At 42.5% G+C, this 24,407-nt stretch overlaps 1 protein-coding gene across 5 annotated transcripts in view; it reads left to right on the top strand.

Moving 5' to 3' along the window:
• Positions 1-12,863, top strand: part of heatr5a (HEAT repeat containing 5a) — a 170,015-nt gene extending 157,152 nt beyond the window's left edge. For all 5 annotated transcript variants that reach the window (XM_078562846.1, XM_078562845.1, XM_078562848.1 and 2 more), the window contains 3 exons: positions 7,431-7,582; positions 8,927-9,140; positions 11,524-12,863. In XM_078562846.1, the coding sequence (XP_078418972.1) occupies positions 7,431-7,582; positions 8,927-9,140; positions 11,524-11,837 (680 nt within the window). In that variant the 3' untranslated portion in view covers positions 11,838-12,863. The remainder of the gene's footprint in view (positions 1-7,430; positions 7,583-8,926; positions 9,141-11,523) is intronic.
• Positions 12,864-24,407: the final 11,544 nt, after the last annotated feature.

Consider the following 24,407-nt stretch of genomic DNA (forward strand, 5'->3'; position numbering starts at 1 on the left):
ATAACTTAAACGTCACAAAATATCCTAAGGCTCTTTTCAGGGACATTATCAGACAATGTTTAACACACAGCTTTTAGGGCACATGACCTAAAGCTTGGTCAGAGAGTTAGGTTGTAAACAGCATCTTAAAAGAGGCAAAAGATGGAGGTTTAGGAACAAAACTCCAGACCTTTGGTCCATAGTAGCTGACCAGTAGTGGAGCAATTAAAATAAAAGATGCTCAGAAGGCTCTGGCCATACTCATCTCCTTATTTAAAGAAAGATGTAAATGCGTTAGAAGCAGTTCAAAGAAGGTTTACTAGACTAATACCAGGAATGGGCGGGTTATCTTATGAGGAAAGACTGGATAGGTTAGGCTTGTATCCGCTGGAAGTTAGAAGAATAAGAGGCGACTTAATTGAAACCTTTTAAGATCCTGAAGGGTCTTGACAGGGTGGATGTGGATGTGTTTCCTCTTGTTGGAGAACCTAGAACTCGTGGTCATTGTTTAAGAATAAGGGGTCGCTTATTTACGACAAGGAAGAGGAGAGATCTTTTCTGTGAGGGTTGAGAGCCATTGGAACTCTCTTCCTCAAAAGGCAGTGGAAGCAGAGTCTTTGAATATTTTTAAGGCAGAACTAGATATATTCTTGATTAACAAAGGAGATGAAAAGTTATGGGGGGTAGGCAGGAATGTGGGGCTGAGGTTACATTCAGAACAGCCATGATCTTATTGAATGGTGGTGCAGGCTTGAGGGGCTGAGTGGCTTATTCCTGCTCCTAATTTGTATGTTAGTATGGAAATAGACTGTCTTGGTGATAACGCGGCAATATATTTGGAAGTTTATCTAGAAATTATTTATTGACACCAAGGTTGTGAACGGTCCGGTTAACCTCAGACAGTTGAAGTGGCTGAAATTGGTGGTTAGGCAATGGTGTTTGTGGTGAGGATCGACAACAATGACTTTGGTCTTAGCAATAATTTATAGGAGGAAATTTCTGCTGATCCTGTACTCCATGATAGGCAAATGAAGTGACAAATTAAAGACAATGGAGAGGTCAAGGCACATGTTGGTGAGGTAGCTCTGGGAGTTGTCAGCATACATAATGGAACTTGATATTGTTGTTGCTGAGTGACAATGTCTGGCTGAAAAATGGGATGTGGCCAAGGATCATTCCTTGAGGGACATCTATAATTTTATAATTGATTCTTTGTCTTGACCTGGGTAACATTTTTTTTATTCATTCATGAGATATGGATGTCCCTGGCTAAGCCAGCATTTATTGCCCATTGCTAATTGCCCTTGAGAAGGTGGCAGTGAGCTACCTTCTTGAACCGCTGCAGCCCATGTGGTGTAGGTACACTCACATTGCTGTTTAGAAGGCAATTCTAGGATTTTGATCCAGCGATATTAAAGGCATGGAGATATAGTTCCAAGTCAGGATAGTGAGTGGCTTGGAGGGGAACTTCCAGGTGATCTTGTTCCCATGTGTCTGCTGCCCTTTTCCTTCTAGATTGTAGTGGTCATGGGTTTGGAAGGTACTGTCGAAGGAGGCTTGGTGAGTTCCTGCAGTGCATCTTGTAGATGGCACACACTGCTGCACTGTGCATCGGTGATGGAGTAAATGAATGTTTGTGGAAGGGGTGCCAATCAAGTGGGTTGCTTTGTCCTGGATGGTGTCAAGCTTCGCTCATCTAGGCAAGTGGAGAGTATTCCATCCCACTCCTGACTTGTGCCTTGTCGGTGGACAGGCTTTGGGGAGTCAGAAGGTGAGTTACTTGCCACCAGATTCCTAGCCTCTGACCTCTTGTAGCCACAGTATTTATATGCCTACTCCAGTTCAGTTTCTGCTCTATGCCCAGTATGTTGACAGTGGGGGATTCAGTGATGGTAATGCCATTGAATGTCAAGGGGCGACAGTTAGATTCTCTCTTGTTGGAGATGGACATTGTCTGGCACTTGTGTGGTGCAAATGTTACTTGCCACTTGACAGCCCAAGCCTGGATATTTTTCAGGTTTTGTCGCATTCGGACATGGACTACTTCAGTATCTCAGAAGTCGCGAATGGTGTTGAACATTGTGCAATCATCAGCAAACACCCTCACTCCTGACCTTATGATGTAATGAAGGTCATTGATGAAGCAGCTGAAATGGTTGGGCCTAGGACACTACCCTGAGGAACTCCTGCAGTGATGTCCTGAAACTGAGATGATTGACCTGCAATGACTACAACCACTCCCTTTGTGCTAGGTATGACTCTAACCAGCAGAGAGTTTTCCCCTGATTCCCATTGACTCTAGTTTTGCTAGGGCTCCTTGATGCAACGCTCGGCCAAATGCTGCCTTGATGTCAAGGGCAGACATTCTCAGCTCACCTCTGGAGTTCAGCTATTTCCATGTTTGAGCAAAGGCTGTAATGAAGTCAGGAGCCGAGTGACCCTTGCAGAACCCAAACTGAGTGTCAATGAGCAGGTTATTGCGAAGCAGGTTCTCTTGATAGCACTGTTGATGACCCCTTCCATCACTGATTGACAATATACTGATGGAGCAATGAATGGCCGGGTTGGATTTGTCCTGTTTTTTTGTGTACAGGACATACCTGGGGAATTTTCCACATTGCCGAGCAGATGCCAGTATTGTAGCTGTACTGCACTAGCTTGGCTAGGGGCATGGCAAGTTCTGGAGCACAAGCCTTCAGTACTATTGCCGGAATATTGTGAGGGCCCATAGCCTTTGCAGTATCCAGTGCCTTCTGCCGTTTCTTGATATCATGTGAAGTGAGTTGAACTGGTTGAAGACTGGCATCTGTGATGGGTGCTGGGGACCTCCAGTGGAGGCCGAGATGGTTCATCCACTTGGCATTTCGGGCTGAAGATGGTTGCAAATGCTTCAGCCTTTTGCACTAATGTGCTGGGCTCTCCCATCACTGAGGATGGGGGTATTTGTGGAGCCTCCTCCTCCAGTGAGTTGTTTTATTGTCCACCGCCATTCACGACTGGATGAGGCAGGACTGCAGAGTTTAGATCTGATCCTTTGGATGTGGAATCGCTTAACTCTGTATATTACTTGCTGCTTATGCTGTTAGGCACACAAGTAGTCCTGTGTTGTAGCTTCACTAGGTTGACACTTCATTTTTAGGTATGCCTGGTGCTGCTCCTGGCATGCCCTCCTGTACTCTTCATTGAGCCAGGGTCAATGCCCTGGTTTGGTGGTAATGGTAGAGTGGGGGATATGTGGGGCCATGATTGTGGTTGAGTACAGTTCTGCTGCTGTTGATGGCCCACAGCACCTCGTGGTTGCCCAAGCTTGAGTTGCTAGATCTGTTTGAAATCTAACCCATTTAGCACAGTGGTAGTGCCACACAAAACGATGGAGGGTATCCTCAATGTGAAAACAGGACTTTGTCTCCACAAGGACTGTGCGGTGGTCACCTCTACCAGTACTGTCATGGAAAGATGTACCTGCGGCAGGCAGGCTGGTGAGGATGAGGGTCAAGTATGTCTTTCGCTCTTGTTGGATCCTTCAACACATGCCACAGACCTGGTCTAGCAGCTATACCTTATAGGACTTGACCAACTCAGTCAGTAGTAGTGCTACCGAGCCACTCTTGGTCATGGACATTGAAGCCCCCCACCAAGAGTACATTCTGCGCCCTTGCCACCTCCAGTGCTTCCTCGTGTTCAACATGGAGTCAGCTGAAGTGGAGGGTGGTACGTGGTAATCAGCAGGAGGTTTCCTTGCCCATGTTTGACCTGATGCCATGAGCCTTCACGATGTCCGGACTTGATGTTGAGGACTCCCAGGAAAATTCCCTCCCAACTGTATACTGCTGAGCTGCCACCTCTGCTGGGTCTGTCCTGCAGGTGGGTCCCCCTGGTTACTGTTGACCAGAAGCTGAACTGGACCAGCCACGTAAATACTGTGGCAACAAGAGCAGGGCAGAGGTTGGGAATCCTGTGGCAAGCAACTTCCCAAAGCCTGCCCACAACTCCAAGGCACAAGTCAGGAGTGTGATGGTATACTCTGCACTTACTTGGATGAGTGTGGCTCCAGTAACATTTGAGAAGCTTGTCACCATCCAGGACAAGGCAGCCTGCAAGATTTGCAGCCCATACTTTAAAGGACCACTTCTTCCACCACCGTTGCACGATGGCAGCAGTGTGTACCATCTAAATGATGCACTGCAGCAACTGCCAAATCTCCTTTGAGAGCACCTTTCAAACCTGTGACTTCTGCTGCCTAGAAAAACAAGGGGAGAAGGCACATTTGAACCCCACCATCTACAAGTTACCTTCCGTCAGATACCATCCCAAATTGGAAATATCATCATTCCTTCACAGTTGCTGGGTCAAAATCGTGGAACACTTTCCTGTTATGCACTGCGGTGGAGTTACCTCCAGAAGGACTAAAGTAGTATCTTAGGCTTTATTAATAGGGACATTGAGTAGAAGAGTAAGAAGGTCATGTTGAATTTGTATAAGGCACTAGTTAGGTCTCATTTGGAGTACTACGTTCAGCCTTGGGTGCCATACTTGAGGAAGGATGTGAAGGCATTGGAGAGAGTGTTATGACACAGCAGTTAGTAAAGGCTGACTCGTTTAAATCCCAGAGGGAAACTTGAACAACTGTCATAACCTATATTTTCAATTGGTTTGTTTGAGATGCAGCTCTGAATTTAGGAATAAGACCACCAAGCCTCACAAGATTTTTTATATAAAAAATAAATTAAACATTTATTAAATTAACAACAAATTAAACACACACACACGTCTACAAATTACTACCATAATAACTTTTAAACAAATCCCCAAATTAATCATTCCCAGGTAAATTTTCACCAAGGCAATAATAACCATAGACTTTAAACGGACACCAGGAAAAGCACATTTGGCCTTATGAATTCAAAATGAGGTTCCTTGCAATTTGGCTCCTTCGTGGACGCAGTTGTAGGCTTACAGGCTGGTTAGATCTTAAATGCCTCTGATTACACAGACAAATTCCTTTCTGTTTGTACCTAGCTTTTCCTTTGAATGTAAATTTTCCATTGTATTACTAGGCTTTTAATTTTACCTCTCCTACAGCTAGGTGCAAGATTTTACTCCCACTGTTGAATGCTTTATTCAACAAATGCAAATGTACACTTAACCTTTTTATCCTCCTTACGTTTATCTAATCAACATTTCAACTACTATACATCAAAGCACCCAGACTAGCTGGCTTTAATCCAATTAAGACACACACAGACACACACCTTACAACAATTCCATTTTAAAAAAAATTTCCAATAACATTATAGATATTAATATCTTCATGACAGAAAGTACAGAGTAGATTCACAAGAATGATTTCAGGGATAAAGAACTGTAGCTATGAGGATAGATTGGAGAGGTTGCGACTGTTTTCCTTGGAGAAAAGAAGGCTGAGAGGAGACTTGATAGAGGTATTCAAGATCCTGAGGGTTATGGACAGGGTAAATAGTGAGAAACTATTCCCAATCAAGACAGCATCAAGAACTAGAGAGCACAGATTCAAAATAATTGGCAAAAGAAGTAATAGCGATGCAAGGAAAAAAACTTTCACCCAGAGGGTGGTTAGAGTCTGGAACAAACTTCCTGAGAGTGTGGTGAAGGCAGGCTCGACTGAGGTATTCAAAAGGGAATTGAATTGCTATCTGAAAAGAATGTGTAAAGTTATGGGCATAAGGCAGGGTAGTGGGACTAGGTAGAATGCTCTTTCAGACAGCCAGTGCAGACTTAATGGGCCAAATGGCCTCCTTCTGCACTATAAAGATTCTGTGACTCGGTACAAGAAAGATGTTCACTCTCACTTTCTCAAAGGTAATTAGGAGTGGACAATAAATGCCAGCAGTGTTCTCTCTAAGCTATGCGACCAAGCAGCAGTCCAAAGCGCAACAGTCCAAAACGTAACAGCCCACCAAGTACATTACAGCCATGCACATCCTGACGGCCAAATGAAGTTTACTGCCACTCTAGCCAACAAGCAAAGAACTGCTTGACTCCCCCACGACAGGAAATTAATGGAAAGGGCCAAGCCCGACATGATTAATCCAGTGGAATTAACGGCTAAAATTCACTTGTGGAGCCCGAAGCTATGTCAGCGCTTGTGGCCCGCTCACCAATTCCCTCCCTGACCACCTGCTTGCAGCTCTTCCCTGTTTCTCTCCCAAGTCCTCTCCCACAGCAAGGATTCAGGAGAGAGAAGTAACAAGCTGGGGAGAGGTGGCAAGCAGAAGGGATGGAGAGTTAAGCAGCGAGATGGGGTGCAGTTGGTAAGGGAAGCTGCAAGCTAGAGGGTTGGAGCGAGAAGTGCCAAGCAGGCGGGTTGGGGAGAGAGGCAGAGAGCGGGAGGGAGATGGCTATAAGGAGAGAGGCGGTGAGCTGAAGGGGGGAAGCGGCGAGCATAAGGGAAGTTGTAATTAGTAAGTTAGTAAGAGGATCTTGGGGCCAGTTAATACCACTGACTTAGTCATTTTTCTGCAGCTGATTTTGTAGAATTATTAAAGGAAGATTGATCCAAAAGACACTTGACACATTAAAACCACAAGGGCGTTTCTCGGGTGTTTTGTAAAAAGTTTTGGATTTCTAGTGCAGATCTCCAAATATTTTAATGAATCAAATTTACAGTTAACTTGTTAGCATCCTTCCTGTGACTTCCAATATCTTAATATTTGTGTTGAGAATTATTGAGTGAAGGGACTGTTGCCCAAGTTGCCAGGCTTACTTCATATCCTTACATATATTTCCAATAGATGTACCCCTTAGTATCTCCTTTTCCATTAAATATTTTTAATTTGTACCTCCTTTTCCTGTTTGTGTCACATAGCAACGACAAAATTGTTTCCATTTTTATTTAATTCTCTCTTTTTACAAACGTACTGTTAAACTAGTTTTTCTGTTTCTCTTTCTGTTGCTGTATTGTTGTAACTTGTCAATTTCTTAGTTTTTTTCTTGTTAGCCAGATCTTTGAGTTCTTTCCTCCAGCTTCTTCCACTCTATACCCAGGCCATGAAATCATTGCATCCTGCTCCTGCTATCAGGCTAGATGTTCAATGGTCCATGTTAATCCATGAAAGGAGGAAGTCAAAATTCCTTAAGTGCACAATCCCCTTTTTTTCTCCTTAACCATCACGGTGGCTATTGAACTATGCCCAGACATATTTCTTTGGAATTTTTTTTTATTGTTGATAGTGTGAAATAGAATATTTGATTGGTGTGAGGCAGAATTTGGCCAGTTTTACTGTCACCAAAGGTTTTCTCATTTTGCACATGAATTAATAATTTGGCCATACATAGGTGAAGGGTCTTACTTGTGCCAAAGATCAAGTGTCTATTCTACCCCTCAGCACCACTCCTCACCTCACCAAGCCTACTTTTAAACTCCTTGGTTGTAGCCCCCTGTCTAAGTTTTGTATGTTTCCTTGTTTTCATAGAGATGACTCAGTCAGAACTGGATGAAGTGAGCATGCTAACTACCGTTAGTATTTTCCTGGTGTCAGCAAGTCCAGAAGTCACATGTGTACAGTGCCTTGAGAAAAAATGCATCAACAGGTTTAAAATAATTCTTGGTTCTAAAAATCCAGTAGTAAGTATTCTGGCAGATTTACTAAAATTTACTTAAATTGAATGGAGATGAGAGATACTGTCTGTGTGCCATAATTTAATCTGATTTACAGTTGAAATCAAATAACAAACATTATCAAAAATGCATTTCATCTGTCCACTTTTATTAACTGTGCTGTGTGTCTTTGACCCATATAAACCAGGGGATCCAAGGTTTGATCCTAATTGGTGCTGAATTAGCTTATCATTGTCAAGTTCACTCGTGATAAAGGAGTATAATTCATACTTCAGTACAAGTCTGCCATTTTCCCCATCATGATATTCACCTGCATCTGAATGACTCCAGAACTTCTGTTTCTATTAAACCACCTAAAAGACCAAATGGTCTGGTGAGGGGGAGTTATAATTACCTCAGCACCCTGAGGTAGGGAAGTAAAAAATCAACAAGAGTCCCTGTCCCTGATTTTAATGCAGTGACCACTGAAGGAAAATGCACATATGTAGATGTTAGGTGAGGATAACATTAGCCTTGGCTGTAATTCCCCTTACATTTCAGATGCTTCACTATCCAGGTTAATGCATGCAAACTTAACAAGATATTCCTGGAACAATACCCAGTCAGAAGAGGAGGGGAGAAAATTTTTCAGCAAATGTTAAATGAATTGAAGCATATTTATGAATTTAGCTTTTAATTTTTGGGCTCATGCACATATCTATTTAGAAAATTAAATGCTTTATTGTCAGAAAACTTGAAGTAAGATAAGAAAATTCATGCAGTGGCTTATTTGTTAATGCACTGCATGACACAGCATTAAGCCACAAAGGTTGTGAGCTATAAAGTGATTAAAATCAGTCAGAGTCTTTATTCCTAACACCTAACCAGTGACCCCTGCTGGAAAATGCACCTGCACATGTCAGGTAAGGAAAGAATCAGACTTGGCTTGGATGTCCCTGGTGATCTAATTGCTTGCCTACACTTGTTTTAATAAATCTCTCCTTAGCCTTGGGTAAGTTGTCAGGGGACTGATGGTCCTGTAACCCCCAGCCTCAGTCAATGACTTCAGGAGAAGAGAAACAGGAAGAAAATAGAGGTATTAGCAGACCTTTACTGGTTAGCCTTAGTGTATACCTGTACAGAAAGGTTGTAGGCAGCAGTTTCCATCTGTTTTTCATATGGTGAAAGAGACTCCAAAGCAAAACATCACCCTAAATAGACTAACTTTTTAATGTATAATACATAATAACAGCATATTGTAAGTCCTATCTTTTCAAATTGTACCAACATCTGATTCAGTTTCTCAGTATTTATACTTTGATGCTCTGTGTTTTCTCATGTTTGTAAGAACTTGTGCTTTTTTCATCTCAGGTACTAATGCATTGCTACAAATTGCTGCAGTCAGTATTTCAGCATCCTAATAGGGCCGTATCCACACCCTATATCCACTCCCTGACTCTTTTAATTGTGGAAAGGTTACGAGAAGTGGAAAAAGAGAAACCAAGCACATGTGCAGAGTTGCAGGCTGTGCAAGAAGGGATGAAGACTTTAGAGGCTTTGGTTAGCATGGCTGATGAACAAAACCGTAAGTGTTTTTACACAGTTCACTTTGGACTTTTATTGACAGCTGAGAATTTTCATCTTCAATTTATAGCTAAAGAACCTTAATCTTTAACTCATTTTTTCTTCTGCCTCTGCTGAGAGGGTGAATGCTCATGTCCTCTGCTAGTACCCTCTTTGGTTGGCTGCTAGGAAGCATGAGATACCACCTAGATAGAAAATCTTCATGCAATTCTTCCCTCCCTTGAATAGTTGTCTGAGAAGGGGGAGAGGAACAAGATAACTTTCTTAGAGTACTGGCTTATTTTCAGCTCTATATCTCAAAGTTTAGTTTTTATATTCACCACCCACAAGATTTTTCTTCCCCCTTTTTCTGAAGATGGTGAGTTATGCTGTTGTATGAAGCCTGTCCGCCTTCAAGCACCTCCCAAAACAACCATTCTTTATTTCTAAGCCAAAGAGTGAGTGTTGGAAGTTGATCAGAACTGAGTTGGATCCTATTTTGAACTGACTCAATACTTACAACACTTTTCTAAATGGGATGGAAGTTCTGATTTATTTTTTTCTCCTTGGCTCAAGGCTGCTGAGGCCAACTGTGCTCAGATTCCATCAGCAGTACAGCTGTTCTTCAAGGAGGAATAGTAATTACTTTGTTTGAATTTGAATGTATAATTGTTTACTTTTGAATTCAGAATGTAGTGAAATATTCACGAGTCACTTTTTGAGCTCTTAAGCTATGGGATGTGGGCATCACTGGCTAGGCCAGCATTTATTGCTCATTGCTAATTGCCCTTGAGAAGGTGTGGTGAGCTGCCTTTTTGAACCGTTGCAGTCCCTTTGGTGTAAGTACACCCACAGTGCTGTTAGGGAAGGGAGTTCCAGGATTTTGACCAAGTGACAGTGAAGGAATACGTTTCCAAGTCAGGATGGTGAGTGGCTTGGAGGAGAACTTCCAGGTGATCATGTTCCCATGTATCTGCTGCTCCTGCCTTTCTAGATGGTAGCGATCTTGGGTTTGGAAGGTGCTGTTTAAGAAGGGTTGGTGAGTTCCTGCAGTGCATCTTGTAGATGGTACACACTGCTGCCACTGTTCGTCGGTGGCGAAAAGAATGAATGTTTGTGGAAGGGGTGCCAATCAAGGGGACTGCTCTGTCCTGGATGGTGTCAAGCTTCTTGAGTGTTGTTGGAGCTGCACTGATCCAGGCAGGTGGAGAGTACTCCATCAACTCCTGATTTGTGCCTTGTAGATGGCTTTGGGGAGTCAGGAGGTGAGTTACTCACTGCAGGGTTCATAGCCTCTGACCTGCTATTGTAGCCACAGTATTTATGTGGCTAGTCCAGATCAGTTTCTGGTCAATGGTAATCCCCAGGATGTTGATAGCAGGGCTTCAGCAATGGTAATGCCATTAAATTTCAAGGAGTGATGGTTAGATTCTCTCTTGTTGGAGATGGTCATTGCCTGGCACTTGTGTGATGCGAATGTTACTTGCTACTCGTCAGCCCAAGCCTGGATATTGTCCACATCTTGCTGTATTTGGACATGGACTGCTTCAGTATCTGAGTCGTTGGCAAATGCTGCTGAGCATTGCGCGATCATCAGCGAACATCCCCACTTCTGACTTTATGATGGAAGCAACGTCATTGATGAAGCAGCTGAAGATGGTTGGATCTTGGACACCACCCTGATGAACTCCTGCAGTGATGTCTTGGAACTGAAGCGATTGACATGGTGGTGGCATGTAGCTTCCTTCACTGTCACTGGGTTTGTCACTGGACTGGTAATCCAGAGACCCAAGTAATGCTCTGGGGACCCAGGTTCGAATCCCCCCATGACAGATGGGGGAGTTCAATGAATTCAGTAAAAATCTGGAATTAAAAGTCTAATGATGTCCATGAAACCATTGTCGATTGTCGTAAAAACCCATCTGGTTCACTAATGCCCTTTAGGGAAGGAAATCTGATGTCCTTACCTGGTCTGGCCTGCATGTGACTCCAGTCCCACAGCAATGTGGTTGACTCTTAAATGCCCTCTGAACAAGGGCAATTAGCGATGGGCAATAAATGCTGGCCTAGCCAGCGACGCCCACATCCCATGAACGAATCAAAAAAACCGCAACCATCTTCCCTTGTGCTGGGTATGACTCCAACCAGCAGAGAGTTTCCCCCTGATTTCCATGGACTCCAGTTTTGCTAGGGCTCCTTGGTGCCACACTTGGTCAAATGCTGCCTTGATGTCAAGGGCAGTGACTCTCACTTCACCTTCATTGAAATAGAGAATTTTCTCCCCACCCATTTGGCTATCATGCTTTAATTCATTTTTTGTACAGTTATTTGACTTGACTACGTTGAATACGTTTATACAGATTCAGTTTTAGTGTAAATTTAAACTCCTTGTTCATATATTGCAGGAGTCTATTTGGTAGTTTTGCTTCTACCAATCCTGATATCTTTCCTTTTGGATGAAAATGCTTTAACATCTGCAGCAAATCCAGCCAAGAGTTTACATGAGTTTGCCCTTCAGAACCTGATGCGAATAGGCCCTCAGTATCCATCCATTTTTCAAAAGTTAATGGGTACTTCACCAGCTATGAAAGCAAGGCTTGAAGGTGCTGTTAAAGGTAACCAGGAGAGCGTCAAAGCAAAGACAGCAGCTGGACAGTCTAAGTGTCTTGGAAAAACATCTCCCAGCATTCAACTCAAGACTAATTTTTCTCATTTCTAAGAGCTGCGAACCAGTTATACCTAACTGCTCATAACAAAATGCCTACCAAGTGAAGGAATTAAAATTGAAGAGAAGTTGAGAAAGAAATCTCATAGTATAATTTACCCAGCCAAAATAATTAATCTTGTTTCAGTTTATGGCAGAACGCTAAAATTGTAGAACAACTTGAGTATAGGTTAACATTATAAAACTTGGTAAACATACCAATTTTTAAAAATTTAATTTGAAAAATCCATGTATACAATTTTAAACATTTTCTTTTACTATTATGATTTTAATTTCTAATTCACTCAATTGGTCTTAAAACAACTGTTGTGTATTCAGTTATTGCAATAATCCAAGGATTTGGTATGGCTTGTTAACCAGGACTTGATCTCCAAGCAAACAAATATAGCTAGAGTTATGTTAAAGGGAATTTTATGCAAACATGTGTTTCTTTAAAAGGTTGCCCTCCTATTGCCAGAATTTGCAGAAAGCCTAATATAGCAGTGTTATTAGTATGATTCACAACATACAAATTTCTAACTAGTAATTGCTAACTTCTTAAATGGACTCCAAAGCCAATTGCACTACAACGCTATTATTTTTTTAAATAAACAAGGTTATTAAGTTACCCAATACTAAATCTGTTTTTAAAATGTACTCTGAACTCTATTTTAAAAAAAATTAGCTTTAATAAATTCATAACCATAAATTGTTTACTGAATATGGCTGTTGATGACACAGTTGTATTTATGTCGGTAATAATGGCATTACACACTGTGTTATATGTATAATATTCTTCATGCTACAATAATCTTTATACAGAAGGTCTAATTCCAAAAAATATTCCTAGAGAAAAGCAGTCTGCTAGCTACCAACTGGCAAGTTCTTGTGCTTTGACCCAACTAAAGCTCTGAAGTACTGTACTCATATTTGACTTACATGCCATGTACATAACACAAATGTAAATTTTGCAGAATAATCATGTGTATTATTATTACATCTTGCTTTTGTAATTTTACTGAAATAAAGCTAATTTCTTCATTTTGTCTGATTTATTGTTCCTAACTTTTCCCTCCTATCTGGGTTATTCCTGCCCCATCATACCAATCCACAGGCCCAGCTGAAAATTGCAACGATCTGGTCTTTTCTCGTGTCTTTTTCTCAATCGGCCAGTTTTTTGTATTTTCCTCCTTCTGAAGGTGCTGACTTGTGTAATATACAATTCCACAGGTTCTAGTGGCCATTCCGCACGTGGGAGCTTAAATAATAGATTTTGATGCATTACTTTCCAATGGTGAATCACTAGAAATTAGATCTATATTGTTTCCTTTTCAGGCCCTTTGGATCAATGGCTACTTATTATTCCTAGCTCAGAAGTACTGATATCAGTTGTACTCCCAATTTTATTCCAGCTTTATTAGCAAACAGCACAGACCAGAGATCAAGCCTGTGACCTTTGTGACCTGCATGACTCTGTATCACACACTACTATATTTACCAACTCAACCAGAAAGCCATTCTGGCAGCCCATACGTATTCCCAGGGGCCTTTCCGCCAGGAGATTTGTTTTTGTTTTTGCATTTTGTCCCTCCTTTTAAGGAATGTGCCTTTTTCATGTAGAGCGCCTATCATAGACTGTAAGCAACTGGGAACATGCTAATATCCCAGGAATTGTGTGAATCTTTAGCTCTTTTACTTTAACAATACTTTCCTGAGCTAGACTTTCTAACATTTACAAAGCTTTGTGCCCCGCAAAGTGAAAACTGGTGAGAAATACATATAATTAATTGCAATTTCAGTTTGTTCATTAACATAATGAAATGACTCCTGAGTATATAAAGGTGCCTTTTCTCAGAATTGTACAGTTAAGAGAAGTACACCTAAGGTAATTAAAAAGTGCACTAAATTTTAACTAAAATTCACTGTGTAAAATGAAGATACAACATGACATCAGCTTTTTAATGTTATTAGCACTAAGTTGCATGGAATTCAGAAAATAGCTGCTGTTGTGTTTCCCTTTCTCTGAAGTTTAGTGAATGTGTCTAAACAGCTGGGAAGTTAAAAACATTAAAGATAATAAATAAAGCATTCAGTTAGCTTCCCTATATTTAAGTGCTGTCAACAGAAGAGAAATGAGTGGCTGGTGAGTCTTTTTTTATGTAGTAAGGCTTAATAGGACTAGTAAGGTTTAATAGTACTAGCAAGGTGTATTATCTAATAGACAAATGGCAGGGCTGCTCCGATCTCTAGAATACACATCCTGTGTTATGTGGGAACTCCAGAATACTTCCAGTATCCCGGGTAATCATATGTGCAAGAAGTGTTGTCAGTGGCAGCAGCTTGAGCTCCAGGTTTCGGAGCTTGAGCAGCATCTGGCATCATTGTGATGCATCCATGAGAGCTTTGTGAATAGCACCTTTATAGATGTGGTCACACTGCAGCTTAAAAGTATGCTGGGAGAGAGGGAATGGGTGACCATCAGACAGTCAAGCAGTAACAGGCAGGTAGTGCAGGAGTGCATCTCAATCTGCAACCAGTATTCAGTTCTGAATATTGATGAAAGTGATGGTTCATCTGGGGGATGCAGCCAGAGCCAAGCCCATGGCACCACTGCTGGCTTAGCATTACAGGGGAGCAGACTGGAAGCGCAATAGTGATAGGGGTACTGATAGGTGTTTCCACGACCACTGATGTGAATCCAGGATGGTACATTGCCTCCCTGGTGCCAGGACCAAAGATGTCAGGGAATAGCCGCAAAGCACTCGGGGAGGGGGGTGGGGGGGAGGGTGAACGGCCAGCAGTTACAGTCTATATCGGTACAAACAACTTAAGCAGAAAGAGGGATGTTTTCCAGCAGTCAGAATTTAGGGAGCTAGGTGAGAAACTAGCAAGCAGGACCTCAGTAGTTATCTCCAAATCACTCCCAGTATCACTTGCAAGTGACTATAGAAAAAGGAGGACAAAGCTGATCAATGCATGGCAGCAAAGATGATGCAGGAGGGAAGGGCTTTAGATACCTGCAACATTGGGACCAACTCTGGGGAAGATAGGACCTGTACAGGCCAGATGGGTTGCACCTAAACAGCTAGGACCAATTCCTTCATGCAGTGATTTGCTAGCACTACTGGGGAGAATTTAAACTAACTTAGCAGGAGTATGGGAACCAGGACGTAATATCAGAGAGTAATACCAAGATGCACCGAATACTGGGAGAGACAAATAGTACTAGAGTAGGAAATGCTAAGTTATTAGGTGAGTTCAGAGTAAAGGAGAAAAAAAAAATCTAAATTAGGGTTATTGTGCGTGTACGTGAATGCGGAGTGTGGTAAATAAGATCAGTGAGTTACAGGCACAGATGGCCACATGAAAATATGATGTTGTGGCTATAATAGAGATTTGGCTCAAAGAAGGGCAGGTCTGTGTATTAAATATCCCTGGGTACAAGGGGCAGAATTTTCCGTTTGTCGGGCAGGCAGGCCTGACCCAATCGCGGGTGGGCACGGAGCCAATTGCCGCCAGCGATCGGGGCTGCGCTACCATTTTACGTGGGCAGGCCAATTAAGGCCCGTCCAGCATGATGTCCACCGGGAAGCGCTATGCGCTCCCTGGGCGGGCAGGGGGAATCCCTAAAATCGAGAGTGCAGTCTTTTGCGCATGCGCACGAAAGAGCGCACATCCCCCTGAGGCTAAGTGCAGCATCAGGGAGATCACCTCAACTTTTAAAAATATTAAGAATAGAGAAAAGAAAAATCCCTTACATGTCCCCTCATGTGACAATGTCACATGAGTTGGGACATGTTCATAATTTACAGAACAACTTCATTACAATTTTTAAAACCCTATATGAAACCTTATCCCGCCGCTGGATGAGGTTTCATGTTTTTTCTAGTTGCTGCCGGGGCTCCTGGCCGACCCGCCAACCTTAAGGTTGGACGGGCAGGTCCTTTAATTGGTTAATTGATCCTGTCAATGGCCTCAAGTGGCCATTGACAGGTCGGCGGGCCTGCAGCTGATTTTGCTGCGCACCTGCCTTCCTGGAAATTTAAATGGGGCCGGGTGACGTCAGGGGTTCCGCCCGACATCATCCCATGTAATTTCACGCGTCGGCGAGCAGGCCCCGCTCGCCGACGACAAAATTCTACCCAAGTTGTTCAGGAAAGACAAGAAAGGGGAAAGAGTGACGATACTGATTTGGGAGAATACTGCAGTGCTGGAGAGAGGATGTCCCAGAGGGGTCAAAGACAAAATCTTTTTGGCTAGAGCTAAGGAACAAAAAAGATACAACTGCATGCTATGAGCCACCAACTAGTGGGAGTAATGAAGAGGAACAAATTTGCAAGGAAATTTACAGAGAGGCGCAAGAATCATATTTATAATGGGGGACTGTAATTATCCAAATACAGACTGGGATAGTAGTGTAAAGAGCAGAGAGGGACAAGAGTTCTTAGATTGTGTTCAGGAAAATTTTCTACAGTATGTTTCCAGTCCAACAAGAAAGGAGGCACAGCTAGACCTGGTTCTTGGAAATGAGGTGGACCAAGTGGATCAAGTTTCACTTGGGGAACATTTAGGGGACAGTGATCATTGTATCATAAAGTTTAGGTTAACAATTGAAAAGGGCAAGGAACAATTAAGAGTAAGAATAATTAACTGGGGGGAAGTCAACTTCAATGGGGGAAAAAATGGATCTGACCCAGATAAATTGGAATCCAAGGTTGACAGGCAAAATTGTAACTGAATAATGGACTTCCTTTGAAGAAGAGAGCATTGGGGCACAATCAATGTATATTCCCACAAAGGGGAAAGATAGGGCAAACAAATCCAGAGCTCCCTGCTTGACGAAAGATATAGGGATTAAGATGAATAAGAAAAAGTGTGCTTATGATAGATGTCAGGTGGATAATACAATCGAGAACCAGGCTAAATATAGAAGATTCAGAGGGGAATTGAAAAAATGAATAAGAGAAGCAAAGAGAGAGTATGAAAAGAGACTAGCAGCTAATGTAACAGGGAATCCAAAAGTTTTCTAAAGGCGTATAAATAGCAAAAGCTTGGTAAAAAGAGGAGTGGGGCTGATAATGGGCCAAAAATGGAATTTACGGATGGAGGCATGGGGCATGGCTGAGATATTAAGTGAATACCTAGCGTCTGTCTTTACCAAGGAAGATGATGCTGAAAGAGGAAGTAATTCAGGCACTTGAAGGATTTAAAATTGATTAGGAGGATGTATTGGATATGGTGTTTGTACTTGTAAGTTGATAAGGCACCAGGACCGGATGAGATGCATCCAAGGATATTGAGGGAAGTGAGTGTGGAAATTGTGGAGGCACTGGCCATAATTTTCCAATCTTCCTTAAATTCAGTGGTGGTGCCAGAGAAGTGGAGAATTTCAAGTGTTATACCCTTGTTCAAAAAATGGTGTAGAGATAAGCCCAACTACTACAGGCTAGTCAATTTAACTTTGGTGGTGGGGAAGCTTTTACAAACGATAATCTGGACAAAATTAACAGTCACTTGAGCAAACGCAGGTTAATTAAAGAAAGTCGGCATGGATTTGCTAAGGGCAAATGTGTTTAACTTGCTGGAGTTTTTTGAGGTAACAGAGAAGGTTGGTGAGGGTAATGCTGCTGATGTGGTGTATATGAAGTTCCGAATGGCATTTGATACAGTGCCGCACAACAGACTTGTGAACAAAGTTATAAAAGGGACATCAGCAACATGGATACAAAAGTGGCTGTGTGACAGGAAACAGAGTAGTGGTTAAATGGATGTTTTTCGGACTGGAGGAAGGTTTACAGCTGAGTTCCCAAGGAGTCGGTCTTTGGACCCCTGCTCTTCCTGATGGATATTAATGACCTAAACCTTGGTGAGCAGGCTGTAATTTCAAAATTTGCAGATGATACAAAACTTGGAAGCATTGTGAACTGAGGAAGGACATATAGACAAGTTGGTGGAATGGACGGATACATGGCAGATGAAATTTAACGCAGGGAAGTGTAAAGTGATTCATTTTGGTCAGAAGAACATTGAGAGAGAATATAGAATAAATGGTACAAATCTAAAGGGGGTGCAGGAGCAGAGGAAACTGGCTGTATATGTGCATAAATTATTGAAGGTGGCAGCACAGATTGAGAGCGCGGTTAATAAAGCAAACAGCATCCCCAGCTTTATAAAGGAGGGCATAGAGAACACAAGCAAGGAAATTGTGTTAAACTTGTTAGAACACTGGTTCGGCCCAGTTCCAGGCACCACACTCTTGGAGAAATGTGAAGGCATTCAAGTGCAGAAAAGACTCGAGAATGGTTCCAGGGACGAGGAGCTTCTGTTACGTACATAGATTGCAGAGGATGGGATTGTTCTCATTGGGGAAGAGATGGCCAAGAAAAGATTTGATAGATACTCAAAATCATGAGGGGTCTGGATTGACTAGGTAGGGAAAAACTGTTTCCCTTGGTAGAAGGTTTGAGAGCCACAGATTTACAGCATTATGGACCAGGATGGGAGGAGTGTGCAGTTAATTCTAGCCCCAGTTATCCACTGGCTGTAACAATGTTTAACTGTTTAATTCACCCACAAAATTGGCCAATTGTTACCCTTTGATACCATTACTCTCAGCATAAAAAGACTCTAATCAGACTTCATTCAGTTAACACACAAAAATTAATAAAACAAACTACTTTTTGAAACAAGTTAATAAACTGGTTAACATAAAAGTTGTAGTTTAGATTTTCCCCTTTTTAAAAAAAGTTATTTGAACCCTAATACACACAAACAATCACAAAACAAATGGTCCCCTGCAGAGGCTGGGAATGTTTCTTTTAAAAAGAATAAAATTCAAAGAGATTCTAATCACAATAGATCTGGAAGTTCTTTTATACGTTTTTATTTTATGATATATTGGTAGCTCTTTCTTATCACAACTTTGCAAACTCCCAAAAAACCAGATGAGTTTTTCTGAGGAAAGTTTAACACAAAGTTGGGACAGAGAGAGAGGGAACGAGAGTGTCTTTTTCTTGCAGCCTGCTTCTAAGACAACCACCCCCCCACACACACACAGACACACACACACACGCTCTCTCTCAGGGTTTTAAAGGCTAAGGTGTTCCAAGAATACTTCTGTCAGGCCAGGTGTTTTTAACCAATCAACAAGAGTCATTAACCTGGCAACAGCAGTTCTTTGTTAACTTAGATATACAAAACATCTCTTCCCTCACAAGACATCTATCTTGACACGTGGTTTCTTAAAGAACGGCATATGTTGGTGCAGGCTCAATGGGCCGAAGGTCCTCTTCTGCACTCTGTGATTCTGTGATATACACAGCTCTGAATTAATATTGCAAACTTTAAAAAATAACTCTGGAGGAAGAATGTCCAAAATTCAATGTCCTTCAAAGTTTTCAAAAATGGTTTCCTCACAACAGTAATTGACAAAAGAAGCAATGGTGACATGAGGAAAAGCTTTTTTGCACAGCGAATGGTAAGGATCTGTAATGCGCTGCCTGAGAGTGGTGGAGACAGGTTCAATCAAGGCATTCAAAAGAGAATTGGATTATTAACTGAAACGGATGAACATGCAGTGCTACAGGGAAAGCCAGTAGGCCAATTGCTCCTTCGGAGAGCCAGAACAGAATGGCTTTGGCAGAATTTCAACCCACATCTCCTGAGCATTAGCCTGGGCCTCTTGATTACTGATCCAGCGCCATTACCACAATGCCAAAATCTCTATTTACGGGCTGTGGCTCTGAGGGGAACATACAGGTAGTGCTGTTCCCATGCACCTGTTTCCTTGTCTTTCTAGGTGGTTGAGATCACAGTTTTGGAAGATGCTGTTGAAGGAACCTTGGTGTGTTGCTATAGTGCATCTTGTAGATGGTACACTCTGCTGCCACTGTGGAGGGAGGGAATGTTGAAGCTGGCGGATGGGGTCAAGCAGGCTGCTTTGTCCTGGATGGTATCAAGCTTCTTGAGTGTTGTTGGAAGTCTGGGAAGAGTGTCCTCTGCAATCACTGTCGCTGAATGAAAAAAAAGAGTGACATCACAGGAAAACCGTTAGTTCATTGGTTGGTAAGTAATCGCTAGTTTGAACTACCTGTTCTAAATTGATTTCAGATTAAAGATGACGGCTGGGGCCCAGGATCGGAGGCAGAGCAGAGAGAGCGAGTTCCAGTTGATTTTAAAAAGTGTATTTTGAATCTCTTCTAACTTGCTTTCAGAGTAAAAGTAAATAGGAGAAATATTTTACAGATTGATAAACTAAAGACCAGTAGGAAATTTATAAATAAATTGAAAAACTAATTAAATAAAATAGAGATGCAGGGCCAGATGATGTGTTGTAGCTGCATGATGTGGGAGCTGGTGGACCCCATTGTGGTTCCTAGTGACCACATCTGTACCAAATGTTGGTTGCTCGAGGAACTCTGGCTCAGAGGTTGATGAGCTGGAATCTGAGCATCAGACACTGCGACACATCAGGGAGTTGCAAGAATTACCTGGAGGCTGTGTTTCAGGAGACAGTCACGCCCCTTAGATTAACTACCTGAAATTTGGCCAGTGGTCAGGGACAGGAGGGTGTGACTATGAGTGAGGCAGGTAGAGGGACCCAGGAAGTAGCACTGCAGGAGCCTCAGCCCTTGCCCTTATCCAACAGGTTCGAGATTCTTGCTCCCTATGTGGACGAGAGAGGGGACTGTAGGGAAGATGAGCAAACTGACCATAGTGGTACAGGGAGCTATTCAAGTGGGGGGAGAAAAAAGAAATGTAGCTGTAATCAGGGATAGTATAGTTAGGGGAATAGATACTGTTCTATGTAGCCAGGATCGAGAGTCCCAAAGGCTGTGTTGCCTACCTGGCGCCAGGGTTAAGGATATTTCATCTGAGCTGCAGAGGAACTTGGAGCAGGAGGGGAAAGACCCAGTTGTCATGGTCAGCGTAGGTACCAACGATGTAGGTAGAACGAGGAAAGAGGTTCTGCTGAGGGAATACGAGCAGCTAGGGGCTAAATTAAAAAGCAGAACCAAAAAGGTGGTGATCTCCGGATTGCTACCTGAACCACAAGCTAATTGGCACAGGGTCAATAAGATTAAAGAGTAAATGCTTGGCACAAACATTGGTGTGGGAGAAATGGGTTTGAATTCATGGGACATTGGCACCAGTTCTGGGGAAAGAGGGAGCTATTCCGTTCAGAAGGGCTCCACTTGAATCAGGCTGGAACCAGTGTCCTGGCAAATCGCATAACTTGGTTTGTAGATAGGGCTTTAAACTAAGTAGTGGTGGTGAGGGTTCAGTTGCATGGAAATAAAAAAAATCAAAGTTTGAGGAGAGGGTAAGAGTGCAGGTTAGTGACGAGGCTGATTGTTACCAAAAAGTGAAAGGAAGGGACAGAGTGTGTGAACGCCATATTGGACCAAAGAATATAAGAGTAGGGAAAATTGACAATAGGCCAAACTTAAAGGCTCTGTATCTGAATGCACGTAGCATTCAGAATAAAACTAATGAGTTAACAGCGCAAATAGAGATAAATAGGTATGATTTGGTGGTGATTACTGAGACGTGGTTACAGGGAGAACGGGTTTGGGAGTTGAATATCCAAGGGTACTCTGTTTCGGAAGGATAGGCAGGAAGGAAAAGGAGGTGGTGTAGCTTTGTTAGTAAAGGAAGAGATCAGTGCTATAGTGAGGAATGATATAGGTACTGGAGAGAAAAACGTAGAGTCAGCCTGGGTAGAGATAAGAAACAGCAAGGGAAAGAATTCCCTGGTGGGAGTAATCTATTGGTCCCCAAACAGTAGTTCAGCAGTAGGGCACAGTATAAACCAGGAAATACTGGGAGCATGTAAGAAAGGCACGGCAATAATCATGGGTGATTTTAATATGCGTATAGACTGGACTAATCAAATTGGCAAGGGTAGCCTTAAGGGAGAGTTCATAGAGTGTATTAGAGATTGTTTCTTAGAGCAATATGTTGTAACCAGGGAGCAGGCTATTCTGGATTTGGTTTTGTGTAATGAGATGGGATTAATTAATGATCTCATAATAAGGGATCCTCTCGGGAAGAGTGATCATAGCATGCTAGAATTTCAAGTGCAGTTTAAGAGTGAGAAACTTGAGTCCCACACTAGTGTTCTGGAGTTAAACAAAGGTAACTACATGAGGCATGAGGGCAGATTTGGCCCTAATGGACTGAGCAGGAAGACTACAAGGTAGGATAGTTGATGAACAGTGGCAGATATTTAAGGAGATATTCAATTCCTCCCAAATAAAATATATTCCAAAGAGGAAGAAAGATGGTAAGAGGGGGAAAAAGCATCCATGGCTAAGCAAGGAAGTTAAAGATAACATAAGGAGTCAGTTACTGCAGTAAGGAGAGATGATATCTTGGAGGGGGCATTGAATGAAGCTTTGTGGGTAGAGTTTAGGAATAAAAAAGAGGCAGCCACATTGTTAGGTGTTTGTTATAGACCCCCAGATAGTCAGCGGGAAATTGAGGAGCAAATATGTACACAATTTGTGTAAAAACAATAACAATAGGGTAATTATATTAGGTGATTTCAACTTTCCCAAAATTAGTTGAGATAGACACAGTGTTAAGGGCTTGGATGGAGTGGGTTTCTTGAAATGTGTACTGGAGAACTTTTTAGGTCAATATGTAGAGGGTCCAACAAGGGACGGCGCAGTGCTGGACCTAATTCTGGGGAATGAAGCTGGACAAGTGGCTGAGGTGGTGGTGGGCGAACATTTTAGCGATAGCGACCACAACATGGTACAGTTTAAGTTTGTTATGGACAAAGAAATCGACAAGTTGCAAAAAAATGTTTTGGATTGGGGGAGAGTGGATTTTAGTAAAATAAGGCAAGATATGACCAAGGTAGATTGGGAACAATTACTTGTGGGGAAATCTACAGAGGAACAGTGGGGGGTGTTTAAAAAAGGAAATGGGGAGGGTACAGGCTCAACATGTTCCCTCTAGGGTGATAGGAAGGAGTAACAAGCTTGGGGAACCATGGATGACCAGAGATATTCAGGTTACGATGAGAAGTAAAAGAGAGGCTTTTAGCAGGTACAAGGGAAGTAAATCAGCAGAGGCATTAGTGGAGTACAGAAAGTGCAGGGTGGAGCATAAAAAAGCAATTAGGAGAGCAAAGAGGGGATATGAGAAAGCTCTGGCTGGTAAAAGTAGGGAAAATTCCAAGATATTCTATAAATATATCAATGGGAAGAGGATAACCAGGGAAAGAGTAGGGCCCATAAGGGACCAATCTATGGATGGAGCCAGAGGATATCACTAGAGTGTTGAATGAATACTTCATGTCTGTCTTCAGCCAAGAGGATGAGGATGAAGGTATGGAACTTGGGGAGAGAGACTGCAAGGTTCTTAAGCAAATTGATTTAGGGAGTGACAAGGTATTGGAGGTGGTGGCAGGCTTAAAAGTGGACAAATCTCCAGGTCTGGATGATTTGTGTCCCAGACTGCTGAGGGAGGCAAGGGAGGAGATTGCAGGGGCTCTGGCCCAAATTTTTAATTCCTCTCTGGCCATGGGGGAGGTGCCAGAGGTTTGGAGAACAGCTAACGTGGTTCCGCTATTTAAGAAGGGTTGTAAAGATAAGCCAGGGAACTACAGGCCAGTGAATCTCACGTCAGTGGTTGGGAAAATATTGGAGAAAGTTCTGAAGGAGAATATTTATCTCCACTTGGAGAGGCAAGGTTTGACCAGGGATAGTCAGCATGGCTTTGTCAGAGAGAGGTCATGCATAACAAATTTGATTGAATTTTTTGAGCAGGTGACCAAGTGTGTAGATGAGGGTAGTGCAGTTGATGTAGTTTATATAGATTTCAGCAAAGCCTTTGACAAGGTCCCACATGGGAGACTTATAAAGAAGTCAAATGCACCCCCTGTGCAGGGTAATTTGATAAGGTGGATTCAAAATTGGCTTAGTTGTAGGAGACAGAGGGTGATGACAGAAGGATGCTTTAGTGACTGGAAGCCAGTGTCCAGTGACGTACCACAGGGATCTGTGCTGGGTCCTCTATTATTTGTCATTTATCTAAACAACATAGATGACTATGTCGAGGGTAGGATCAGTAGGTTTGTGGATGACACAAAGATTGGCCGGGTGGTTAACAGTGAGGTTGAGTGTCTTGGGCTACAGGAAGATATAGACGGGATGGTCAAATGGGCAGATAAGTGGCAGATGGAATTTAACCCTGAAAAGTGTGAGGTGATACACTTTGGAAGGAGTAATTTGACAAGGAATTATTCAATGAACAGCATGACACTAGGAAGTTCTGAGGAACAAAGGGACCTTGGCGTGTGTGTCCATTGATCTCTGAAGGTGTAGGGGCATGTTAGTGGGGTGGTGAAAAAGGCATATGGGACACTTGCATTTATCAATTGAGGCATAGATTACAAAAGTAGGGAGGTCATGTTGGAGTTGTATAGAACCTTGGTGAGGCCACAGCTGGAGTACTGTGTGCAGTTCTGGTCACCACATTATAGGAAGGATGTGATTGCACTGGAGGGGGTGCAGAGGAGATTCACCAGGATGTTGCCTGGGATGAAACATTTAAGTTATGAAGAGAGGTTGGATA

The sequence above is a fragment of the Cetorhinus maximus genome, chromosome 18 (assembly GCF_964194155.1).
Source record: "Cetorhinus maximus chromosome 18, sCetMax3.hap1.1, whole genome shotgun sequence".
Classification (NCBI taxonomy): Eukaryota; Metazoa; Chordata; class Chondrichthyes; order Lamniformes; family Cetorhinidae; genus Cetorhinus; species Cetorhinus maximus.